This window comes from Saccostrea echinata, unplaced genomic scaffold (assembly GCF_033153115.1).
Source record: "Saccostrea echinata isolate AGI-Se365-2 ecotype Australia unplaced genomic scaffold, CSIRO_AGI_Sech_v1 ptg000047l, whole genome shotgun sequence".
Classification (NCBI taxonomy): Eukaryota; Metazoa; Mollusca; class Bivalvia; order Ostreida; family Ostreidae; genus Saccostrea; species Saccostrea echinata.
Genome location: NW_026889796.1, coordinates 15,600,076 through 15,623,858, shown reverse-complemented (window position 1 = coordinate 15,623,858; position 23,783 = coordinate 15,600,076). Strand labels below are relative to the sequence as shown.

Below are 23,783 nucleotides of genomic sequence, written 5' to 3'. Positions count from 1 at the left end.
TCCTTGGTTTAGTTTCTTTTTGTGGCAAGATTTATTGCAATCAGAATAAAACTGTAGGAGGAGTAGTGTTTTACAAGAGTTTTACAGAAATTTTTGATTTTAATAACCATGGGAACAATGTTCATCAAAGTAAAAAAAAAAAGAGAGAATTATTTATCTCAGTTTAGTGTACTTGCATGCCAAGTTAAATTAAAATCAGACCAAAACTGTAGAAGGAGTAGCATCTTAAAAATATTTCACAAAAAATTGTATTTTTAGTACATTGTAACCATTGCAACACCATTCATTGAAATCAAAAACTGATACACAGAAGTATGTATCTTAATATATTCTACTAGTGTGCTAAGTTATATTGAAATCGGACCAAAACTGTAGGAGGAGTAGCATTTTGAAAGTATTTCACAGAAAATTCTATTTTTAGTAACCATGGCAACACCATTCATTGAAATCAAAAACCGATTCACAGAATTCTGGCCCCAGGATCATGAAACGGACTTAGACTTAAGTCAAATTTTCAATCGCCTGTAATTTGCTTATTAATTACTGAATTAATCTCTGAATTTGCATATAACAACACTTTTATAAAGCAATATTGAAATATATTTTAATTTTCATCTGCTTGACTTCTACTACATCTTAGTAAAACATAAAGATTTTGATTTAAGCTTAAAATGTTTCGTGATCCCGGGGTCTGGTCTCTGACCAGTAGAGCTAAAAAGGAAACAAAATAGCAGCTTAAAATTAATTTTTCATTTAAAAGAGAAAAAAAGATGTATTTATCATACTTAGACTTCCAGTAATATAAGTAATTTCCAGAACAGTTTTTGGTTCAATTTGTGTAAATTTTTGACATTGTGATACATGTATAAAGGAAAATTTTGTCATGACTTTACAATGGACCTAAAAGGAATCTGCCATTCAATGTATATAAACTACATTATTGTTATACATAATGGGTAAATTTCAACTTAAGTATTTCAAAGATTAGAATATTTATAATATATCCCTTTCTATCAAAGAAGAAAGCAAAAATTATTTTTACACTGTTGTTGTAGTAAAATTCTGAAAGAGACATGTATAACTTACATTGATCAGTGTTGACTTGTCAGAATTATGGTGCTCCAAGGGCCACAGAACACATCTTTCACAGTCATCTTGTTTTGCAAAAAATAGTCTACTGTCTGAAAGTAGTCCCTGGAGTATACATCCTGATGACAAAGTTGTCCATAGTCATTCCATCCACAGGTCAACAACTGTCCATCAGCTAAAGTTACAAGTATATATATGCATCAATAATCTAAAGAAAGCAACAAAGTAATAAGCAACAGGGTTTTTATTTGGCTGATATTTTTTGTTTTGTTTATTTGGGTTTTTTTGGTTTTGCCTTCTTTTTAATGCTTTTAATTCATCACTTGTCATAATATGCAAGACATTGCCCAAATGTATTATATAGGCAGTTGAAAAGGGGTGGGGGAAGGGAAGGAGGCATAAAATCAGACAGAAAAAATCTTTTGATTCACTGTCTATTTGTCAAATCTCTATTGCATAATAAGCCACAAGTCTCTCACAAGCACATGAATCTGAATAAATATATACAGGGTACTATGATTAGTACAAAGAACATGTATTCACTAATGTAATCCTTGTCCTATTATAAATTAAAACATGTTGTAAACTTAAATCAACCGGTACAATCCACTGACCAGTCACTGCAGCTGAATGCCGAGACCCACAAGCAACCTTCACCACATTAACATCTTCCCCAAGGTCAAGGACACAAGGCTCTGATTGGATCTGGACAGGATCCACTCTCTGAATGTAAGCATGACACAGCCCAGACTCTGTGTTCTCTAAGTAAACAGGTGTGAACCATGTCCCATTATTAGGTGCTGGAGTGGGGGATACCATCTGATAATTTTCCTTTCTCTCTGGAGGAGGATGTAGTGTTGAGATGTTTCTACAGGGCAGGCCTAGCTGTCCACTCTCATTCCATCCCCAAACATACAGATCACCCAGCTCTACAGTTTAATATACATGTATTATACACTGCATCATATGTTGTTGTGCTTTGTACACCATACATGTATCATAATTTAACATTGTCATTTAATTGTACCAGAATTGAACATTGCACAATATACTCAATGAATTCATTTTAATTGTCTGGAAAGATTGCTAGCTTAAGAAATTCTCCCTGTGAATAATGATCTGTATAGCTTCTTCACAGAAATTTAGTTATTCTAACATTGTTCCTAATATAGAGTAGAACTTGTAGGTTTGTGTAGACTACCTGTCGTACCTGATACTGCTAGGGAGTGCCATCCCCCAGCTTCAACATGAGAAATTTTAACTCCTGCGAGGTCCTCTAGGATACAGGGCTCCTCCCTGTTCTCTATGTGACCCAGACCTAACTGACCTCGACTGAAAAATTACACATCATTGTTAAATAGACTGTTAGAATAAGATATTATATTTCCTTCCTGAAGGGGAGATCATCAAATATTATTAAATTTATGCACAAGCCCTTAAATGATCTCATATACATCATAAAACACTGAGCAGTCCATTGTTATAATTTTGTATAGCCATTATTTGATTTCTAATGTAAGGAAGGTAATTCAAAAATAAAGAAATTTCCCAACTTTTACCCTTTTCTTTAGGAATCATTTTGTGTTTGGGAGGGGGACCAAACATTTTCAGTTTGTGTGGGGCACTACCAAGCAAAAATTCCTTTGACCAAAAAAAAAGTCATCAGACGTTATTATTGAGGGGGCACAAGCATAAAGTAGATTTGTTTTCTATTGTATATTGTTTGTATACTATAAATCAGCAAAATTATTAGGGGGCACATCAACCCCCTTTCCAGAAACCTGATGCTGTTGTGTTGTGTATAAAGTCAAGCTCATTACCTCCCTCCACCAAAGCTGTAAACAGTCCCTGAACTGGTCAGTAACAAGGTATGCTCCTTTCCACAGCTGACAGCTGTCACATTAAAGTCCACAGCCAACTCTCTTGCCAGAGAAACTTTGGGAAAAACTCTGATCACCTTTAATTTTTTCTCTGTTTAAATTGGAAGAAAACCATTGCAAAATTGAGATCATGTTTCAATGAAAACTTTATTCTGAAAGATTTTTGTTTAAAATAAAAGTTCATTACCTTCAGCAAGAATTAGAATATCATCTGTTCCACCTACACATATAACTGGAGCATCAGTTGAGTATATTGTTTCACCTTGCAAGGACTCTTTATCATTCAGATAAACTCTGTTGTCAAAGACTGTTACAGTTTTGTCTTTGAGTGTGCATGCACTTACAAACTTTCCTGGTTCTTTAACTCTGAGAGAGGATAAGATCAGGAATCCATCATCATTACCTGGAAGAAAATGGTAGAGATAACATATTGCTTCACATAGTACTTGACAGGTATCATTCTATATCTAAGAAGAAAATGCACTATTTTCTAAGGAGGTTGTTGTTGGAAAAAATTGCTCAATATCAAACTTCTTATCACAACTCACTAGTTACTGTGAAATCACTAATTTTTGTGGGTGTTATATTTTTGTTGTTTTCATAGTATGAAGAGACCCAATTCATGTCCTCCACTAAATGTAAAATTTAAAATACATAACATCTCATACTTCTTCAACCACAAATTCAAATTCCAACAAACCAGTATTTTTTTTTTAAGCATGAAAATATGACCCCATGAAAATATGTGATTTAAATTTACAGTATTTGATGTTTTAGCTCTGTCTAAATTAGATTTTCAATTTGAATTCATTCACATTTTCTCCACTGACAGTGATACTGAGGGTTCTGATGTACGCTGTTCTATTTCATTTATCTGATTAGTCAATAATTCAAACTGTAAGCTGTTGACTAATCAAATGAAGTGAAACAAGGCGATAACACCAAAACCTTCTGTATCCCTGTCAATGGAAAAAAATTATGTGTATGTTTAATAAATCTTCTGATTACGGCATATAAAACACTAACTTAAAGGATGGGGTTTAATGGGGTGTAGCTTTAAGACAAAGGAGAACATATTCATAACTTCATGTGCTTGTGGCAAACTTACACTTCCAATATAGGCCCTATTTGATTCAGCATATAAGTCATAGCAGAATGAGAAAGGGAAAGAGGATGCAATCTCAGGTTGAAAAAGTGGGTGGATACCCTGCACCCTCCAACCCATCCACCCCTCCCCCAACGAAAGCACACTTTTAAGACATTAGGTATAAGTGAAGATTTACAAAACAAATATTACCATATACTTTGACCATAGTAAGGTCCTTCAGTGTAGCAATACACGCATGAACATCCTCAGTTTCATTTGGCGCCAGAATTTCCTCGGGTTTTATAACTGTCGTGTTTTTACTCTTGGTGACAGCTGGTTTCTTGCCAGTCATTTCAATATCTGCAGACAGATCGGTTATTTCTGATTTATTCCAAATATACTTTAGCGGATTTTTTACTTTTTCTAATAAGTCAAATCCATTAAATCCGCAGAAAGTTGTTTTCAACATTTTTCATGTGCGTTTGTTTTCGCCGGAAGTAATCAAATCATTCGGATTCTCTCAAGAGTTTCCTTTGTTCCTTTGCTCACATGAGACTTTCCGAAATTATGAAGAACCAATCACATTCGTTAGATATTTATAGAGCGGGAAAATGCTTTGTTATGCAAGCATCACGCCAGAAAACAGTCGGAGAATAATCATTTATTAATGTAAGTACACGCACAAATCACAACAAAAATGAAGCTTGATGTTGCTGACACTTAGTTATTGGTTATGTACGTTGATATGTGAACATGATACAAACACATTCCATTTATATACACGTGTGCAAATGCATAAGCTGTGTTATGCCAGTACACTCTGCTCAGAGACCCATGCAGCCATGAGTATGATGAGTGCCCAAGCCTGAACCTCCCTGACACTTAACTGCTTAAGCTCTAAGATGAAGTCTTGAATCCAATCAAGAATTGTATGTATGCTCTTCATTGTATTCTTAGAAAAACTTTCAGACAATCCATTTTCAGTGTAATCATTTGATGCAAAGCCTGCATGCAGATTATTGAAATACAATGTAATGCAAAAGTATGGACAAGATGGGGATCTTGCACAGTTCTGCAGCTAGTGTTGTCTAGGCTTATAGATAGATGTGTGGGTGATGCATGAGAGGATTAGCTAGAATGGGAATGAGGAATTTCTGCAGGAAGGAGGGAAACAGAGGAGGAATAAATAGGAGATAGAAAAGGGAGATGTGGCCAGAGGGAGGGGGTTGTTAGAAGAAAAGGAGGTTAGAAAGAAAAGGTTACCTCTAATTTGGAAATCACTATTTTGATTGATGCCTTCATCGATGTTTATAAGAATCAGTCCAAATATCCAGCTGGGAGCTCAGCCTAGATTAGGTTACCCCATGTTTATCCCCACAATGCATTAATGTTGTTTAAATTTTGATCAAGATCAGTAAGTAGTGAGTTAAAGTTCATTGGTAAATGTCTGACATAAATCTCTTCCATATACAGTCAAACCTCATTATCTCTAACTTAATGGGACAAAGGAAAAACTTTGAGATATCTGAGGATTCCAGATATCAGGGGTAAAATACTTACAGAATAAGTGGTTGGGACTTCCAAATCACTTCGACATATCCATGGTATTCAAGATACCAGTGTTATCAGAGATACTGAAGTTCAACTGTATATGTAATGCATCTTGAATATATATCAAAACAATGTGATATTTGAGGTACATTTCCCACCTATATACCTGGTACAAGTATTTAAAAAATTCAACTTAATCAGCAGGTGTGTTATATGCTATATAAGCCTGAATGGTTACAAGTGACTGTGAAGTACATGCATATTTTATGTTGAAGTATTGAAAGTGGCTACCAGTTGTAAAAACATGTTAATGGTTTATATGAATGTAGTTGTCTGTAATGCTTACATGTATAATTATCTTTTTGTTCTTTCAGGGTTCACCCTTTTAGGACTTTACCTACACTCATACATTCTATAACAAAGTTCTCCAGAAGAATCCTTACACACAAATCCTCAAACCTGCACTTCCAGCATCATTCTGACTTCAACAGACTGAATTCATTGTGTATTTTCTCTAGGCCACATTTAAACTTTGTCACTATCTACAACAATAACTATTTTTATTCCCCGAAAAGGAAAATGTCAGACAAAAAGACGAGTAAAAGAAAAGCAGATGAAAAAGATGAGGAACCTAAAGAAGAGAGTCCAAAGAAAATGAAGACTGAAAGTACAGACAGCAAAACCAAAAGTGACACATGTCTGATAAAACAGATAGCAGAGAGCAGGAAGAAACTGTGTAATTCTGTGGCTGAATTCAAGTTTAACAAGAAACGAGTGAGAGTTCTATCCAAAGTCCAGGATTTCTCAGATGACAAAAATGGAGTTGTGTACTGGATGTCAAGGGATCAACGGGTTCAAGGTCAATTTCTTATCCATTTTATTGGACTTTTATAGAGTTTGTAGGATAATGTAGAATAAAGTTTGAGACTCTGACAGGAGAAAGCAAAAATCTTAAATTCTATTTTCCTAAGAGGTTTGCAGAAACAATGCCTAAAAGTACATTGCTTTCTCAGGGCTCGAAATAATTGATGGCCCGCTGGTCCGGGGCCAGTGAATTTTTAATCCAGGCTAGTACATTGCAGAAGGCATGTGCCCTTTGGGTCAGCATTTTTTTTATGCAAAATAAAATTCTTTCACAGTTGGGTTAATTAACTTGACAGGGTTGTGTGTCACAACTTCTGCTGTTTCTTGTTTTGTTAAATTGTACTTCTAAGTATCACAATAAAAAAAATATTACTCTCATTATTATAGTTTTGGGCCAGTCTTTTTAAAATCTACTGGCCCAATGGGACAGTGAAAGTATTAAGCTGACCAGTAAAAATTTAAGGCGATAGCCCGAGTGACCAGTAAACAAAAATAATTATTTCTAGCCCTGTTTCTTACTTATAAGTACACACTGTGACTCATACAATGACATGCTGAGATTGTGAGAGCAGAGTTTTCAATTGGCAATCCATGCTACTTAACCCATAATTTTTATACCAGTAATTTCTGAATTCTTTACCATTATTTACACCTTCAATTTATGAAATTTCAATATATACCACTTTGAATTACCAAAACTCATTTAAGGATGCATCCCATTGAATGAACTTTGTGATGATATACATTATACATATTATCATACATTAATGAATGTAAACAATTTATCAATAATATTGGAAAATGTAGCATATGATTGAAGTTCCAGACAGTAAAGAAAGTAATTCAACCATATTTCTTACTGTGCATCCCCAAATACATTAGGTACCTATACACACATGTATTTATTGTCATCTCATAATATTTTCAGATAACTGGGCACTGTTGTATGCCCAGAGACTAGCCCTAAAGATGGACGTTCCTCTCCATGTGTGTTTCTGTCTGGTCCCAAAGTTCCTTGATGCCACGATCAGACATTATAGATTTATACTGAAAGGATTGGAGGAAGTAGAGAAGGTATAATGATATGAGCATGCAGTGGACATATATTGGATAAGATGTCTTCTATCTCAATCCTAGTCTAAACAGATTGTGATAAATTTCTTATTTTGTGCTTTAGGAATGTAAGGAACTAGATATATCATTCCACCTGCTTATTGGTCATGCCAAGGATGTTCTACCTCCATTTGTAAAAGAGAACAAGATAGGAGGGGTGGTGACAGATTTCTCTCCCCTGAGAGTTCCAGCAGAGTGGGTGGCTGATGTTACAAAAGCTCTCCCTAAAGATGTCCCTTTTTGTCAGGTGAGTAATGCTATAAACCCGATGACATATTTGAAATGAATATATAGACATTGTTGTGAGATTTAATTGTTATATATGGCAGGGCCTTAACTAAAGACACTAGGACTGATTTGAAATGAAAAAAATGTCAAGACTTCATTGGTTTTATTGCTCTTTTTCTAAAAGCCACTTGTAATCAGAATAATTAGTTCTCTTATGTTGTGGATCTTACTATTAGGGTACATGTTTGAGGAACATTGAACCACCACTAAAAATATACAATGGTTTTTTTGTTAATAATTTTAATTTCTTTTCAATGCTACCATCAAGTACAAATATGTACTTAATTTGAATTTAAAACATTTTTGAAATTGCGATTTTTTGACAGAAAGGACAGCAACTAAATGTTGTGAAAAATTTACCCAATCTTGAAAAAAATCTCTCTTTACGCAAGAAATTGCTTTGCTGTAGCCAATATATGACTTAGTAAGCATTTTTTTATGAGTTATTGTAAGCTATTTCTTTGACAGAAATTATTTTCATAGATTGGAGATAAACAAAAATTTGAATGATATATTGTACTTTAAGGTTGATTCTCATAACTTGGTTCCATGTTGGGAAGCTTCACCTAAACTGGAATATGGAGCCCGAACTATCAGGAACAAAATACACAATCAATTAAGCCAGTTCTTAACTGAATTCCCACCAGTCTGTAGACATCCACACAAATCAAAGTCCACATGCAAGGTAGGAATTATGCATATAAAGAAAGCTGAGTTTTGTTATGTGTTACTGTGCATCATCTTGCTACATTTATGTCCATCAGAAACTTCTGTTCAGAAACTACTTTTTTGTACATATTTATAAATTCTGGATATAATCAATTTTTTCTGTCTAACCTTTTGGAATGCATTTCTTCAACCATATGTGATCGTAATCATAACCACGGTAACATTGGGTGTGATTGTTTCACTGATATTTTATTAATTATACCCCCCGCAAACGAAGTTTAGGGGGGGTATATTGAAATCAGCTTGTCCGTCTGTCTGTCCGTCTGTCTGTCTGTCCGTCTGTCTGTAGACGAGATTTTGTCCGGACCATTTCTTGGAAACTGTTCCAAGGATTTGTCTGAAAATTTGTACACTTATTATTCGCCATATGAAGGTGTGCACCTGGTATTTTCATCATGATTGGATAATTTTTTTGCATTTTACAGGTGTTTTTTTCATTTTTATTATGTGGTTTTGTCCAGATCTTTTCCCCAAGACTATTGCATAGATTTGTATGAAAATTTGTACACTTATTATTTACCATATGAAGATGTGCACCTGGTATTTTCAACATTATTTGATAATTTTTCTGCATTTTACAGGGTTTTTTTTATTTTTATTGACTTAGTCATTTCAGGTTCATGTCTAAGGTTTGAGACATAGAATCTAGAACATTTGTACAAAAATGTGAACTACAGCTTAAAACAACTCATTAGAACTAAAAAAAAAACACGAAGTATTAAAAACAGTTTTTACATTACACAGCAGATAGTGTAAATCCATTTGTCCCTTGGGAGTAATGAGTGGACATGCATCCAGTTAAAGATTAATTAATGAGTTCAGTGTGGGAAGCTGTTAGGGCATCTCTGATCAAGCAGGTCTTATCTATATCTCCTGGGAATTGGGCAGAAAGAAATAAAGATCTCTGTTGTCTAAGTCTCTTAATTGTAATTTATGTCTGTCAGAATACATAGTTACTGGAACCAACCTTTTATTTTTAAAATGAGTTTGATATAAAGGTATTAAGATCAATTTGATTTTGTATAATTAATTATGATAATTTTTTTTCAACAATCAATTTGCAGAGTGTCATGTCTCACAAAGATGACAGATAGTTGCAAACTATTTTTTCAATGTAATAAAAAACACTGTAATTATTAGTATTGATGTTTTATTAGGCTGCACCTTAGTTTCATTCATTAAAAAAAATATAATGAGTAATTAAATTTTCACTCTAAATGTTTAAGCAAATTGTGAACACCTCTCACATCTAGAAAACATTAGTGATTTGGTACCTTCTCGGAAAAACCCAGCGGGGGGTATTTGTCCCTTTTGGACAGTTCTAGTTTTCAAAATTGTGGTTATCAACTGACTCTATTCTGTTACCCATCCCTACATCAGTAGTAAGATAATATCAAAGAGGTTATAATAGTCCACAAATAAGTCAAAAAGAACAATTTAGCCAATCTAAGATGTAAAAGAACTTGCATATTATTGGAACTTGTATAACTCATTAGGTCAATTTAGAAATATATGAACTTTTTACCTCTGTGAATACTTAAATCAACACTTCAAAATGTGATTGATGGCAACATGTATTATTTTGTAAAGTTTTAATTATATACAAATTTTCAGCCAGTTGATTGGTCTGCTGCTGAGGACAGTCTGGAGGTGGATTGTAAGGTTTCAGAGGTGGAGTGGGCGGTGCCAGGATCTACAGCAGGACTGAACATGCTGGAGTCTTTCTGTAAAGAGAGGCTGAAGTACTTTGGATCTGAGAGAAATAACCCAAATAAAAATGCCCTCAGCAACCTGTCACCTTGGCTGAAATTTGGCAAGTCTTTGTTATTACTACAGAATAAGATGGTCCAAATATGTTAATAAAGTTTCAGGAGCATTGCCATTTTTACAAATATTCTAGCAACCGGAATCCATATATGTACTTGTTTGGTAACTTTCAAGTTTTATATAAAGACTTTGATTTTTTAAACAAGAAAAAAAGTTATTTATTTTAGAGCAAGAACAAATTAATTAATATATGAAGAGTTTAGAGATAAAAGAGATACTGTATACAGGGTTATTTTCGCCCCGTGTTATTTTCGCCCTTTCAAACTTGCAAACAATTTTGCCTCTTTTTAAATTCGTGCAGTGACATTTCTGTTTAAAAAATTATACTATGTTCTTTGAATTCGCACCGTTTTAAATTCGCCCACCTGTGAGTAGGGCGAAAGAGGCGAAAATAAAACGGGGCGAAAATTTCCCTGTATACAGTAATATGTTTGTCTTTACATATAGGACAGATATCAGTGCAACGCTGCATTCTGACAGTAAGACAGTACCGCAGTAAATACAAGGAGTCCGTGGAATCCTATATAGAGGAGGCAGTCATCAGGAGGGAGCTGTCTGATAATTTCTGCTTCTACAATGAGAAATACGACTCCATTGAAGGTGAAACACAATATCACTAGCTCTAATTTTTGCACAAACAGGCAAAGGTCAATATATACGTATACAGTAGAACTCTTTTTGTACAAACACAGATATAGTGAATTCACAGATAAAGATAAGTTATTTTTGGAGTCCCCCTCCCCAGCAAGATTCTTATCAACACCTTGTAATTTCTGCAGTTATAAGAAACTCTGATATAACGAATTAACGGATATGGCAAGTTGATTTTGTGTCCTGTAGAGGTAAAAAAAAATTATCAATATTTTGAGGTCCCAACGATTAAAGATATTAGATTGATATTATTTTTTGATACAAATTATTATTGAAATTTTACTAATTATCTATTATGTTTGTAATGAATTGTATGACATATATTGCTTAAACTTTGGTGATACTTAATTAAGGTTCTAGTAATTACTGCAAGTCAGGAAAACTTTTTTTTGTGTAATAACATGACACCGTCTGCTTGCAAAATTTAATTCTTGGTTAAATTTTCATTATTAAAGATTTACACAATAACCACGGTTGGTGAAAATTTTGTCTCACTTAAAACTTTCTCGTGAAAATAAGATGTCAGGAAAATTCGGAGATATACAAGAGACTAATTTTCAAATGTCATGTATTTAAGGCTTCAATCAGCATATCTGAATATTGTGAATTCAAAGTTACATGGATATGATGAATTCAAGAAATAGAGAAATAAATCCACAAATCCCAAGCAAATTTTACTTAGGTCATCAAATGCTGCAATGTCCCATGTTTCAAACAGCAATATAAAAAAGACACATCCCATAAATCATTACTGATAACTTTTTTGTGCCTTTAAATGTCAGAATTTATTTTGGTATTTTACAATAGCCTTGGTTGCTTTGTTTGGTTTTTTTTTTTTTTACATGTAGATCATTCTTCATTCAGAAGATTCTAAAAGTATTTTATCATAAAAAAAGATTCATGATGTAAACAACAAAGATAAGTGTATAAACTCTTGCATAAACTCAACTTTTTTATTAATTAAATAAAAATAAACCTGAAGGAAATTTGTTACATTTGAATGCAGTGTGAATTTATTAACAGGAGCATATGATTGGGCCAAACAAACCCTTAAGGATCACGCTGGAGACAAGAGGGAGTATGTTTACACACAAGAACAGCTGGAGTTTGCAAAGACACATGACGAGCTATGGAATGCTGCCCAGGTATTTAAAATGTTAAGTGTATTGAAAAGCACAGAGAACATGAACCCATTGGGACAGCAACTTTATGCAATGAAATTTAGTATTGTTGCCCGCTTTCGTGAAAAGGAGGGGACATTAAATCTCATTTGTTTGTTCAGTTGTCCATCAGTCACAAAAACCTTTAACTTTGGTCAAAACTTCTGAATGAGAAAAGATAGGGCTTTCATATTTTTCATGTACATTACCTGTGACAAGACCTTTCCAAATGTAATGTAATTTTTTGACCTCGAGACCTTAACCTTGAAGTTTTACCTACTTTTTAAAAATTTAACATTGGTGGTAACTTTTGAATGAGAGGAGATAGGGCATTCATATTTGCATTCATATTTGACATGTGCAATTATGTTTTTGACCATGTGACCTTTACCTACAGTACTTTTCAAAATTTTTAAAATTGGTCGTATCTTTTGAATGAGAAAAGATTAGGCCTGCATTTTTTCATGTACATTACCTGTGTTAATACCTTTCAGAACTAGATGTGTCACAATGCCATGAATGCCCCTGCAGGCAGCCAAAATTTCAAATTGCAAATTGTAAATTGAACATTTTTAGCAGAGATAATAATTAGAAATTGTGAATTTTTTAATCTTTTCGAAGTTCAAGGGGGGTAACTATCAAAAATCATCAGACCAGAACCAAATTCAAACTTGACCTGTACTTTTTTGGTAAAATACCTGCATATGCAATTTCAGCTTCATACACACATCCCTACAAAAGTAAGAGAGCGGAAACTGAAAGTTTCTTATTTTTTCTAAGTTCAAGAGGGATAACTCTGTCAAAAATGAATCGAACCATGAGTATATTCAAACTTGGCCTGTATTTTCTGGTAAAATACCTGCATATGCAATTCCAACCTTATACATACATCCCTACAAAAGTAAGATGTGGAAACTGAAAATTCTTATTTTTTCTAATTTCAAGAGGGATAACTCTCAAACTTGACCTGTATTTTCTGGTAAAATACCTGCACAAGCAATTTCAACTTTATACATTCATCCCTACAAAAGTTAGAGAATGGAAACTAAAAAATTCTTATTTTTTCTAATTTCAAGAGGGATAACTCTGTCAGAAATCAAGAAACCACGACCAATTTGGAACTTGACCTGTATTTTCTGGTAAAATACCTCCATGTGCAATATAAACCTTATACATCCCTACAAAGGTTAGAGAGCGAAAACTTTTTTTTTCTAAGTTCAAGAGGAATAACTTTGTCAAAAATCATTGGACCATGGCCAAATTTGAACTTGACCTGCGTATTCCTATGATGTATCCGGTTTTCAAATTTGAGATGAATATGTGCAACTGTTAATGAATGAACGATAATGAACGAAAGACAATGATGACGGAATGACAGAACAGGGTAACACTATATGCCCCCGGCCATTTTATGGCAGGGGCATAAAAAAAATCATCATTTTTGACTCCTAGACCTTGATTTAGAAGTTTAAGCTACTTATTTAAAGTTTTAACTTTTGCTCTAGAAGAAACAGGGCTTTCATATTTTTTCATATGCATTACTTGTGAAAAGACCTTGTGGCTTGTATTATATATGATATTTGTCCTCATGACTTTGATCTTGAAGTTTGATGGTTTTAAAAAACTTTAACTTTCATTAATTCAAAAAAATCAAATCTTTCATATGATGGACAGACAATACAGTTACAAAATGTCATAAATAATTGTATTAAAACCACTACATGTATGAAAATGGGGAACCACAATTCTTTGAATTGCTAAACATTGTTGGCACTTCTTTTGTGACAAAAATGAGTAGATATGTATTTAACAGGTTAGCTGTATAAGCAAAATTTAGTGTGTATTTCTCTAGGATTTTCAGGAAATTAATTTCCTAGAAATGCATAGAGATTGGAGCAAAGTAAAAAAGAAACAGACATCTAAAGAACAACAACAATAAAGATTTCCATGTCAATAATGAGTATATAGTGTACTTATTCCACTTAACATCAGGCCTCTAAGTGTCCTCAAAAATTTAGGCGCCAGCTGGTGCCTTATCAAAAAAATTTAGTCGCCATTGCAAATTTTTAGTCGCCAGGCAATTTTTCTAAGGCGCCAACTTTAAAAGTTAATAGAATATAGGGACCCATGACGTGCCTAGGAAAACACGACATGTTCATTGCTGAAAACAGTTTCCTCTTCTTTTAAATTTCTTTTCGCTTTTTCAGAGAAATTGCTAAAAATGTGAAAAATTCAGGAATTCGACGATCGCCAAGTCAATTTAAAATGGTCGCCAATTTGGCGACTTATGGAAAAATTTTAGGTGCCAATCAAAAATTTTAGGTGCCATGGCGACTAAATTAGTCGCCAATTAGAGCCCTGAACATTAATACCAATTTTTCAACACACAGAAACAAATGGTTCTAGAAGGGAAAATGCATGGTTTTCTCAGAATGTATTGGGCTAAAAAAATTTTGGAATGGACACCTAGCCCAAAAGTTGCCCTGGAAACTGCTATCTACTTAAACGACAAATACTCATTGGATGGAAGGGACCCCAATGGTTATGTTGGTAAGTTAGCATTTAATGAAATTAAGATCTGATTTTATTCCACTCTGAGTAAAATACTGCTGACAGACTACTGTCAATTGGATTTCTTTTGGGGGGGGGGGGCAATAAAGTGTTCTTTTTAAAGAATGACATGCACTCCAGAGTGTCCTCTATGAATTGTTGTACCATCTTGTCCTCTGTGTACCAGATGTTGTTGCATTTTTCTTTTATCCTGAACTCCAATATTATTCCTAGTGATCAAAGTATGTTCACAAGATACATCTCAACCATCAATATTTTAAAAATGCCATATGTCAATGTGAGTTGGAAGTCCCAAAACCACTTTTTCTTTCAGCTGTTTCTTAATCTCAATATCTTGAATCCTCAGACACCTTAAATTTTTTTTACTTTGAAATAATGAGACGAGAATGTAGTTTCCGTTCACACAGTATATACCTATACGCTCATTAAAAAGGATGGTGAGTTATTTTCCTAGCTCAATTCAACACATTCAATAATTTTACCCTTGTATTTTTGCATTTCAGGATGCATGTGGTCAATTTGTGGAATTCATGACCAAGGATGGAAAGAACGAGAGGTTTTTGGGAAAATCCGCTACATGAATTATGCTGGATGCAAGAGAAAATTTGATGTTGCAGCTTTTGAAAGAAAGTACAAAAGCAAATCTCTGAAGTGAAGACTGACTAACCTTGGCCATTTAATTCTTAAAAAAGAAGAGTTACATTTTACAGTGCATGTAGGCTGGACTCTGTTTTGTTAAATAATGTGTTCAATCATTTTATGTTTATGAAGTAGAGCATGTAATTATATAGTACATTTAAGACATTTTCATACTTGAATTATACTTTACTGTTAAAATATTGAAAAACGTGAACACACATATCATGTTAAGTACTTTACAAGGAATTGGGTAGGAGATGTATTAAATGATACAAATAATGGTTCACAAAAGCTTCGGAGATACATGTATAACTTGACAAGGAAGATGTGTACAATTTCTTTGAATGGTCAAGAAATGACATACATTGTACTTATTAATAAAATTAAAGAGCAGAAAGCAGAAATTCTTGTTCAAATTGTTCATAAAATATGCATTTAATGCCTTTACTTATGATCGTGAAGCATCCAGTGATGGATTTGTTCAAATGAAAAATTGATTTGCATTTCTCTGTTGTTCCAAATTCTAAAACACAATACCTTTTTGTTACCCTTTGCTAGATACATAGCAAAACATAGTCATAGCAAATCAGCAGGTAGTGCTGAGACAAATGCTATATCCTGAATTTGTCATTGTCAGTATGTCGTCTTAAAATTGTTTAACCTACATAAGAATATTTAAAACAATGAAAAGAAAGTGGCTTTATTTGATTAAAATCCAATTACAAATTAATGCAAAAATACCATTTTCCTTCTTTAAAGACATATTAATTTTTTTCAATTTTAATAACATTTCCGTATTCTATGGAAAATTACATGGATATAGTCAAGATAGTTTACCGAAGCTGTATGATCAGGTTAATTTGTATCAATCCTTGTCAACAGGCCATCTGTATTGTATATACTTAAAGTTTTAAAATGTTTTTATCCATGCCATTCATATAAAAATGCTTAAGAAGTTGACTAGTTGGTATGTCCCTTACAAAAAATACAAACAATTTAAAGAATAGAAATCAGAAGTGGTCAGTAGAGAAAACTATGGAATGAGAGTCCCTCTTGAGACATATTGAGCATGTTGGCAGATTGGCAATAGGAAGGCTTGATTTGACACAAACAGCAAAATGGGAGATGACTTCAGGAGAGGAGAAATGGAACTTTCAGAGAAAAGTGCAAACGATGAAGGAAGATTCTGAGAATGACGAAGGCAGTTGTAAGAACAAGGATGCTGGCAGATAAAGTAGGGATGGAGTGATACTTGGAAAATGAAACCAACCATACTTCAACTGAAGATAAGTTCTTCCAAGTCCATCCAATCTTGCAACATTTGGAATGATAGCTGCGTTTAAGGACATACGCAACGTACCTTACCTACTGATAATTTTTCAAGATATTCTTAATTTAAGATTATAATGCCATCAGATGTTCATAGACAAAAAATCAGCATGCATTACCAGGGGTTTTGAAAAGATATCATTTGATGAAAATTCTTGTATAATTTAAAGAAAAATATACAAAAATTACTAAACATATATTCTAGATGTTTTGTTTATCAAAACTTGTTTAAGAAGAAGTGTACAACAGCATATAAAGACATTAAAATGTAGCAGACAGTTCCTTTAAGTATTGGAACTCTTCAACTCCAGAGAAAAATACAATAAAGTTCAAACTACGTTGCGTATGTCCTTAAGTCAACATTTTGCAAATTCTATGCTCGATGCAATGCACTTGTTAGCGAATACAACTTATCGTTGAGTCAAATGTTGACTGACATTTTTCAAACAAATTGTCAGGACATTATTTTCAACTGAATTGTCTAAATTTTTTCGTTTGCCGATCATGACAATGAGAGCACATGGCGGGTGCAGGGAATATTATCCATGGTACCCGATCTCACTTCTGATATTTTTTTTAGAGGTCCGTGTTTGCTCTACTCCCAGTTTGTATTGTACCAATGGATTTTTGAGCTTTAATACTGTTCGTTATCGTTTCATGTAAGAAAATTTAGTCCTTCTATATAATTAAATTACCTTTACATAACACAGATTAAAAGGCTGTGTGTTGGAATTGAAACAACATTTAGGCTTCACCTCCTTCACCCCTGACTCTAAAACTTGGAGGGTCCAGAGTCAACATCTTTCACCAAGCCCACAATTTATTTTAAATGCAGTGAAATCACAGTAATTTGGAGATTGATTTACCCCAATTAGCTTCGAACTTTTATTGTTTAGCTTTATATAATAATAACTTTTTTACAGTCAAAACCTTTCGTTAGAGGTGTGAACGATATATTCCAACTTGAAGCTGTTACTATGCTAACTCAAGCTTTAAGACTATAAACAATTAGATTGAGACTATAAATTGTTTATAATGCGTACAAATACGTGTTGCTTTTGCTTAATTAAGCACATATTTTGGTGTTAAAACTTGACTATTGAATTAATTTTTGGAGATGGGGTTTCAGTTGGGCGATATGTTCCGAAGAATAGCATGAAAATATATGACAATGTCTATTAAGAGTTTTTGTTTAGTTTGCAAGGAATCGTTTTGAATATCGAAAAGGAAAAATGTATATTTGATTTTTGAAAAAAAAATTGAAAGGATTTAAGTACAAAATCATTTAATGGAATAAGATTTAGTTAACATTTTGCATTTTATCAATGATCATTTACAGGTGTAGTATCTATCAAAGTTTGATATTTTTTAAAACATAATGTTCTCAATATTTGTATGGAATTACTACTTAATCGGGCGGCAAGTTTAAAGATAATTTCATTCCGAGGTGATTTTTAACATCTGCAAAAACCCCGAATGAAATGTATGAAGATAACGAACAGTATTCAAGCTCAAAGTCCATTAAACAATACAAATTTTGGAGCAGAGCAAACACGGACCTCCCAAAACATCAGAGGTGGGATCAGGTGCCGTGGAGGAGTGAGCATCCCCAGCCGATCGGTCACACCCGCCGTGTGCTTCTTGTCATGATCTGGTAATAATGGAAAAATTCGTCGACAATTCAGTGTGTAAAATGGCCTAACAATTAGTATGAAAAACGCCAGTCAGCATTTGACTTAATGATAAATTGCATTTGCTGACAAGGTCATTGTATCGACCATAGAACTTACGAAATGATGACTTTAATCAAGACTGCTGATATTCTTGTTTCATCAACTTGTTTGTCAATAACTTACCTCGTTTTAGAAATTGTTCATACGTAGAGCATGCTCTTGCGTATCGAATCAACCGAGATATATAAACCCCGTATGCAGATGATGAAGTATATTGCTGCATAAGTAAGGGAAGTTGACGATTGAAAAGTTAGTCATCAGGTTTATCATAAAGCTTGGTTGTTAGATTACCATTAACGTCTTTTTCTAGAAAAATATCCAAATATGAAACAGATGTGTCAGACTCTGTGGTATCTTTTATTTCAAGCTCACTGGGATATATCGTATCGACATAAGAATGGAAATAACCATTGTTAATTGACAATACGTCGTCGATATATCAATGTCGAGTTGAAGGCCACAAAAAGTGTTTTCTTCTTTTCATGTACAAGATTGTGATCAAATTCTGCTTCATATGAATACAAAAAAAGGTCAGCTAATAACGGGGCGCAATTAGTACCCATGGGAATTCCAACAGATAGTTGGAAGACCTGGTCTCCAAAAATCACATAGATATTGTCAATCAGAAATTAAAGCATCTTTTTAATATCAACTTCAGATTGTGTGTACAATCAGAATGTTTTTTAACAAGGTAATTTTGCAAATGACCAATGACAAGCTAAGTAAATTTACGAGTTCCATTGTTATTGAAAAAACAGCTGTCAATGGTGTAATAAAGCCTGGACTTTAATTTGTCGTGGGGAATGGTTGTATATAAAGTTGAAAAGTCATTAAGTTTTTTTGTTGTAACTTGTTGATTTTGGTAAAGTTTTGTGATTTCAAATTTTCCAAAAGTTCCTTGGAATTTTTAAGTATCCACATCTGATTTACACCACTTCTTGAATATATTGTTGCACAGTACAGTACTTACTCCTGAAGTTTCTCCTTCACTACTGTTATATTTTAATGAAAAAGTAAAGAAAGAGGTTGGTAGAACATTTACTGTAACCCGCTATGTATCTTTGTTTTAAGTTTCGGAATCCAATATAGATATGGTAATTCAAATTCATGTTGGTTGGTATATTTTTAAAGTAACAAACCTTGATCTTCAGCATGTAAAGTTGGGAATATTAAAAATATTCAAAACTGATCTGATTTTGAAGAATTTCCTTCTTATAGAAAGGGAGCTATAAGTTGGATTACCACTTGTTGATATAATATGCAGTTAACTCACTAGTACTCTAAGTTTAAATGAGCCAGGGATGTACATCTATCATGACTAATTCAGTAATTGCACCAAAAATAGATCAGAAATCTACTTTCGATTTCATGGAATATATAAAACGAGGAGGCTTGAAGAACTTTATTGGAAGAGACAAGTTTCGACAGGAATAGGTACTATTTTTTTTTTTTTATTGAATTTACACAACGATAACGTTCGAATGTTCTCTAAATAATGTTTGAAATATCTTTATTATAGGAATAAGGATATACTTGTAGCATGTCTTGATTTAACAAACATTTATCACCCCCTCCTTCCTTGTTTATTGAATGAATCTAAATCATTCTCTTTATAATGAATGCATGAATATCTTAAACTTGATTCGTAAAATCTGCTTTTATGTAACAATCCTCACGTAAATTTAAAACTTTGGGAATGTATACAAATTTTAATTTACCATGTTAAAAAGTCAAAATACACAGACGCTTTATAGTAGTTATAGTTTGTTTATTTTCTATATGATTTCAGAGAAGAGGAGACAGGGATTCCGGGAATACACTTTCTATATACATAACTTCAAAAAGAAAAAAAAAAAGACTTGAATCTCTTAAACCAGGTAAGGGGAAACAATGTTAAGATCGCCATAAAACAGTCTCAAAAAATTTCAGACAGCTTTTAGCTGAAAATAACAGATTTTTAGATATGTTACTTGGCATTTAATGTTGTATTTTTCCACATAGTTTTTTTTTTCAGAATGGACATGTGCAAAAAATTTTGTTACACCCTATTTACTTTGGCACTAGAAATTACTGACCTAGTTTTGGACTGGGACTTTTACTATGAGATTAACAAGACAGACATTATATCCACAGAAGTTAAAATCTCTGTTCTTATTTTCGCCATTTTTGGAACGGTATTGTTTATCGGCACATTAATTAACAAACTTCGATTCGTTTGCTGTGGTGATGATTTTGATGATGTTGAAAATGGTAAATGTGCAGCTGGACTTTCACTAACATCAACTCTGTGTGAAGACCTTCCTCAGATCGGACTCGCGTTGTATGTAGCGTTCAACACGAAAGACTTACTGTCACCCGTACAAATCGCAAAAGCTGTCTACGGGATAATCGAACCAGTCATTCAGATAATAATAAACTCTTGTCAGTTCAACCAGATGAGGAGAAACGGTTTATATTCCGACACTCCACGCAAGATTTTTAAAGGAATTGAGATTTTAAGTTGTGTAGTGCTCATTATTTGTTCTGTTGTCTTATTATTTGATTTAGTATTGCATTTATAAATAATATCTCAATAAATTGACACATCATATGGCATAAACGTCTGTTATTGTTGTAGTTGTAGCGTAAAAGATGTAAAACTGATCTGATTTATTTAATTGTATTCACACATTTTAATGCAGCCTTTAATTGGTCGAAAAATGTCAGACCGAGGATACTTTACGGGGAAGGAGCATGTTTTATCAATGTACATTTTTTTAATTAAACGATATGGAAACAAATTACAAGTAAATTTAAATTTGAATTTAAGACTATAATATCTTAAACCTGAAAAGACAAAAACTGAAAATATAAATAATTGTTTTACAGGAGTTTGATAATTTTAATAGCGATTCTCTGTACCGCTTAAACTTCTTTGCCACTCATGGTCACCGATTTTGATGAAACTTTGCCCATTATTACAACTTGATACCAGAAACATATATCAAATAAAATTTCGTTGCTATGTGTCTTGGTTGCCATGGTAACAGCCAGAAAAGTTTTAAAAAATTGAGATTTTCAGCTACTTTAAATCTTTATTAAGCCTTAATAAAGACTAAGAAAAACAAACAAACCATTCTCCCAAAAACATGACACCTTGTTGCCACTTATGCTATAAAGAAACTAGTATTTTTCAGATTTTTATGCATTAGAGAGTAAATTTAAAATGCCTTCATGGTATTAAAACCATGGCAACCATTACCAACCTATAAGAAATATCATATTTCGTCTTTGGTATATGTAACAAGGATCTCTTGTCTATTATTTGCTTGCATTTCAACCTATAATTGTTTTTTTGTTCTTAAGTGTATGACTTTATAAAATTAAATGAACAAAATTATTACTTTTGAATACTTTGTTTCCCTAGTAACGTATGTTATAGTTGATTTACCAAACATGTTTATCATGCATTTAAGACACCAGGCCTTCAACTTTCAGAAAGAGTCATTGCCACTTGTTTGCTTTGCTGCAAACGTTAACTGAAGGACTCTGAACATGTTGTAAAATGCCATTTTTCAAACTTTAGGACATGTTGCTATGATAACCATAACACGTAGCAACCCATTTTTGCCTGATTTGAGTTAACGGTATCAAAGACTTTTATCATAGAGAGTTTGGAGAAATTTTGAGACTATGCGTGCCACAGCTCCTATATAAAAGTTCAAGTCATTACAGAGAATGGCTCTTAAAATTTCTCTTTTACAACTATTCTAATGAAAGAGACAAAGGGAAAAAAATCAAAGAAAATTAATAAACAAAAAATTCAATATTTTGTAGCTGAAAATGAAATTTATTTCACTCGTGAGACGGGATTTATTGACATTTTCATTCATGCTTCGCACGCGTGAAAATATAACAGTCCCACTCGTGAAATAAATTCCATATCCAACTACAAACCTTATATATACCTATTCTAAAAATATCTAAATGTATACAAATGCAAAAGGTTTATGTTTGAGTGTTTTCTGAAAATGGAAGTCAGTCGGCTATAAATAGGCTTGGGAATTTCTTATTGTTTGTTCTAATATACAAAAACCCGTATAGTAAAAACGACAACATATGTTTAAAAATATTTTATTGTTTGAAATATATGGAGATATATGGAGTCTTTGAAACTGTTAAATAGTACCATCTAGTGAAGTCTTTGATACAAATGATGCAGTCTTTAAACATTTGGAATAGTTCTCAGTTGTGAATAAGTCATTGAAAAAAATCTTTTTTCTCATTTCATCTTCATTTTACGTCCAATGAATATTTCAATTTTTGTTTAAAATGACATTTTGTCTTATAAAATTTAGGTATTTGTAAAATATAACTGTTACGACTGGGGATAATACATATGTAATGAGGAAGTTAGTTGGAAACTTAAAATTGGATTTAATTGCGTTCTTAATTTTGGGCCTTTTCTCTACAATTTTTATCATTGTTTATGCATCTGTCTTTTCTTCTGTATGAGAAAAACAAAGGGAGACATGCTTTGCTTTAGGTCTTTATGTGAAAATTGAGATACATGTTATGAATTCCATAAGATATGGTTCACAGTAGAACGAGGAATTAAAGTGACTGTAAATGAAGAAAGATTTGCAGAAATAAAGAAAATGTTTAATTCAGTGAGTTTGAAGTTTGACACTGTTCACAAAAATATGAACAGTGATGTAATGTAGCTAATTTATTTCACCTTTTGATTGAGCTAGAGATAAAAATTATTTATTTAGGAGTACTAATGCCACTGTAAACATTTTTATACATTTTTAACTGAAAATGCAACTGAATTCAGTTCTCATAAAAAAGTTGGGTATAAGTATAAGTAATTAAATCTCAGTTGTTTAAAGAATCTTTTATTCCAAAATACATGCAGATATAAGGAAACTAAGTTTAAGGAAGTAAAATTGGACGTACCAGTAACTTCCCTATAGATGAGATGTACTGTTTATTTTATTTTGAAGCCACTTTATATTTTTTCCCTAAACTTTGTAAAAATATTATATACTATTGAACTAACTGGTAACGGCCGGAAATTAACAGACTGATTTGTCAAACTTTTAAAAACAGGAATAAGAGAATTAAATTCCTATTTGGACATGACTTTGTAACCAAGAAACTAGTCTGAGGCTCGTAACCAATAGAAAAGTAGCTTGTGTCCAGAGATGAGTCTTGACCCAGTACCATGGTCATTTTAGGAATGTTCAAGGTCAAAAGTCTACAATGTATATAATAATATTTCATTCACTAT

General features: G+C 33.0%; 2 protein-coding genes across 2 annotated transcripts; one reads left to right on the top strand and one right to left on the bottom strand.

Moving 5' to 3' along the window:
* Positions 1-1,091: 1,091 nt before the first annotated feature.
* LOC133202664 (RCC1 domain-containing protein 1-like) lies at positions 1,092-4,538 on the bottom strand. The gene is made up of 6 exons (XM_061338520.1): positions 4,267-4,538; positions 3,157-3,372; positions 2,910-3,060; positions 2,300-2,421; positions 1,704-2,018; positions 1,092-1,264 (listed from the first exon to the last, which is right to left on the bottom strand). The coding sequence occupies exons 1-6, from the start codon at positions 4,523-4,525 to the stop codon at positions 1,092-1,094; spliced, it is 1,236 nt and encodes a 411-aa protein (XP_061194504.1). The 5' UTR covers positions 4,526-4,538.
* Positions 4,539-4,674: 136 nt separating this feature from the next.
* On the top strand, positions 4,675-15,844 carry LOC133203071 (deoxyribodipyrimidine photo-lyase-like). The gene is made up of 10 exons (XM_061338936.1): positions 4,675-4,725; positions 5,982-6,466; positions 7,400-7,545; positions 7,649-7,831; positions 8,399-8,557; positions 10,216-10,414; positions 10,876-11,028; positions 12,103-12,224; positions 14,630-14,789; positions 15,314-15,844. Coding segments are annotated over exons 1-10 (1,761 nt in total). The 5' UTR covers positions 4,675-4,723; the 3' UTR covers positions 15,466-15,844.
* Positions 15,845-23,783: the final 7,939 nt, after the last annotated feature.